At 42.5% G+C, this 1,693-nt stretch overlaps 1 protein-coding gene across 1 annotated transcript in view; it reads right to left on the reverse strand.

The window, feature by feature from the left end:
* Positions 1–1,693, reverse strand: part of LOC118337776 (ras-related protein Rab-39B) — a 13,381-nt gene that overhangs the window by 7,117 nt on the left and 4,571 nt on the right. The window contains exon 2 of the mRNA XM_035674886.1: positions 1,374–1,643. Coding sequence (XP_035530779.1) covers positions 1,374–1,588 — 215 coding nt within the window. The 5' untranslated portion in view covers positions 1,589–1,643. The remainder of the gene's footprint in view (positions 1–1,373; positions 1,644–1,693) is intronic.

Genomic DNA, 1,693 nt, shown 5'->3' on the forward strand with positions numbered 1-1,693 from the left:
ATTGAATTGAATTGAATTAATCAGACATCTAATGTGACTTTCTTTAGGTCACAGGTCCGCAAGTTCAGCCTCTCTCTCAGTTCTGTAAAAGCAGCTCTTTTAAATATCCACATGCACAACATATGATAACTAAACCACCCTTTCAGTTTCCAAAATTAAACCACAAGTTCCTCGTTTAACTCTGTGTTTTAAGGACATCTGTGGTGCTAAGCGGTCGTGATTCTGCACTGCATTTCCCAGAGATCCCCTGTCAGTGAAGCAGCATACTGTGAATACTCTGACGCGTTTTCCTCTAATTTTCTGCTGAATTATTTCCTCAGTTGTTTGTCAGTCAGCTGTTTATCCTGACTGCAGTTCTTCTTCGTGGGTTCACACTAGAAACATATACAACGTATAACCTCCTGACCTTTGAGCCAGAAACGACACCAGATGTTACACAACAGCAGAGGGTGATGCCCCTTAAAAAGATTTTTCTACTTATCAGTCTGGGATTTGAAAGTAGCTCTTTAAGGCACTTCTCTCTTCTTATCAACCCATTGCACGCATTTGAAGGCACCTTTAACCTTTACCAGTTTAATTGTATATAAAGTAGTACTTTAAATGGATATGAACATAATTGTGCGGGACAGAAATGGACCCCCGGGCCAGCAGTTTGACATCCCTATTTTAAGGGAAACACCTTTAACCTTTTGTATCTGCAAACTTCCCATGTTTGCTTTGGCTTAATCTTTCTATGTTTATATTCAAATGTTACAAAAATCCATGACCGCGGGTGTGATGTAACTAAGGACATTACATCCTGAGACACTTAAGTCCATTTCATATTACTCCACTGCAGTTCGTAGCGAAATGTTAGACTTTGTACTCCACTTACTTCTATTTCTCAGCTATTTTTCCAACGATCTCGTTAATTTATTAGATTTTTTTGTGCATTTTTACAGATTAAACTATTATATACAATTATAGTTCACATTAGCTCAACCTCGACAAGCTGCATTAAACTGCTGCTGTATCAGTAATAATAATATTACATAATATAGGCTAACACTGAACGCAGTCATCTGCACAATGACAACTTCTACTTTTGATACTTTAAGCACAAGTGTTGCTAATAATACTTATTAAACTGCAGTTTTTTTTTAACTTTATCTTTTTACATTGTATTCCTACTTTCACTTAACCTCTTCTGATGGCAAACAAACACCATCAGTTGCTTTGTAATGTCTCGCAATTTAACGCTAGGGGCCCACTGTGGTCACTGATGGCATATTATTATAACACCATGAACTGAAACCCCTCGGATGTTAAACTGAGTGCTACCAGAGAACACTTATAGGAATATCAGGGCTTTGCACACACCCAGCTGTTCTCACCTGAAGCGCTCCTGACCCGCGGTGTCCCAGATCTGCAGCTTGATCCGCTTGCCCGGCTCGATCTCCACCAGCCGGGAGAAGAAGTCCACGCCGACGGTGGGGTCCGACACCTGGGCGAAGCGGCCCTCCGTGAACCGCCGGATCAGACACGACTTTCCCACCGTGGAGTCCCCGATGACGATCAGCCGGAACTGATAGAGCCATATCGCCTCCATGACTTGGCTTCTGCCTGTCTGTCGCTCTCACCGGTGTGTCTGTCTGTCTGTCGGTCTGTTACATTGTGCGCGTGCGTGTGTGAGGTGGGGGAGAGAGAGAGAGAG

The sequence above is a fragment of the Morone saxatilis genome, unplaced genomic scaffold, assembly GCF_004916995.1.
Source record: "Morone saxatilis isolate NCDOM2014 unplaced genomic scaffold, NCSU_SB_2.0 Contig4, whole genome shotgun sequence".
In the NCBI taxonomy this organism is placed as follows: domain Eukaryota; kingdom Metazoa; phylum Chordata; class Actinopteri; family Moronidae; genus Morone; species Morone saxatilis.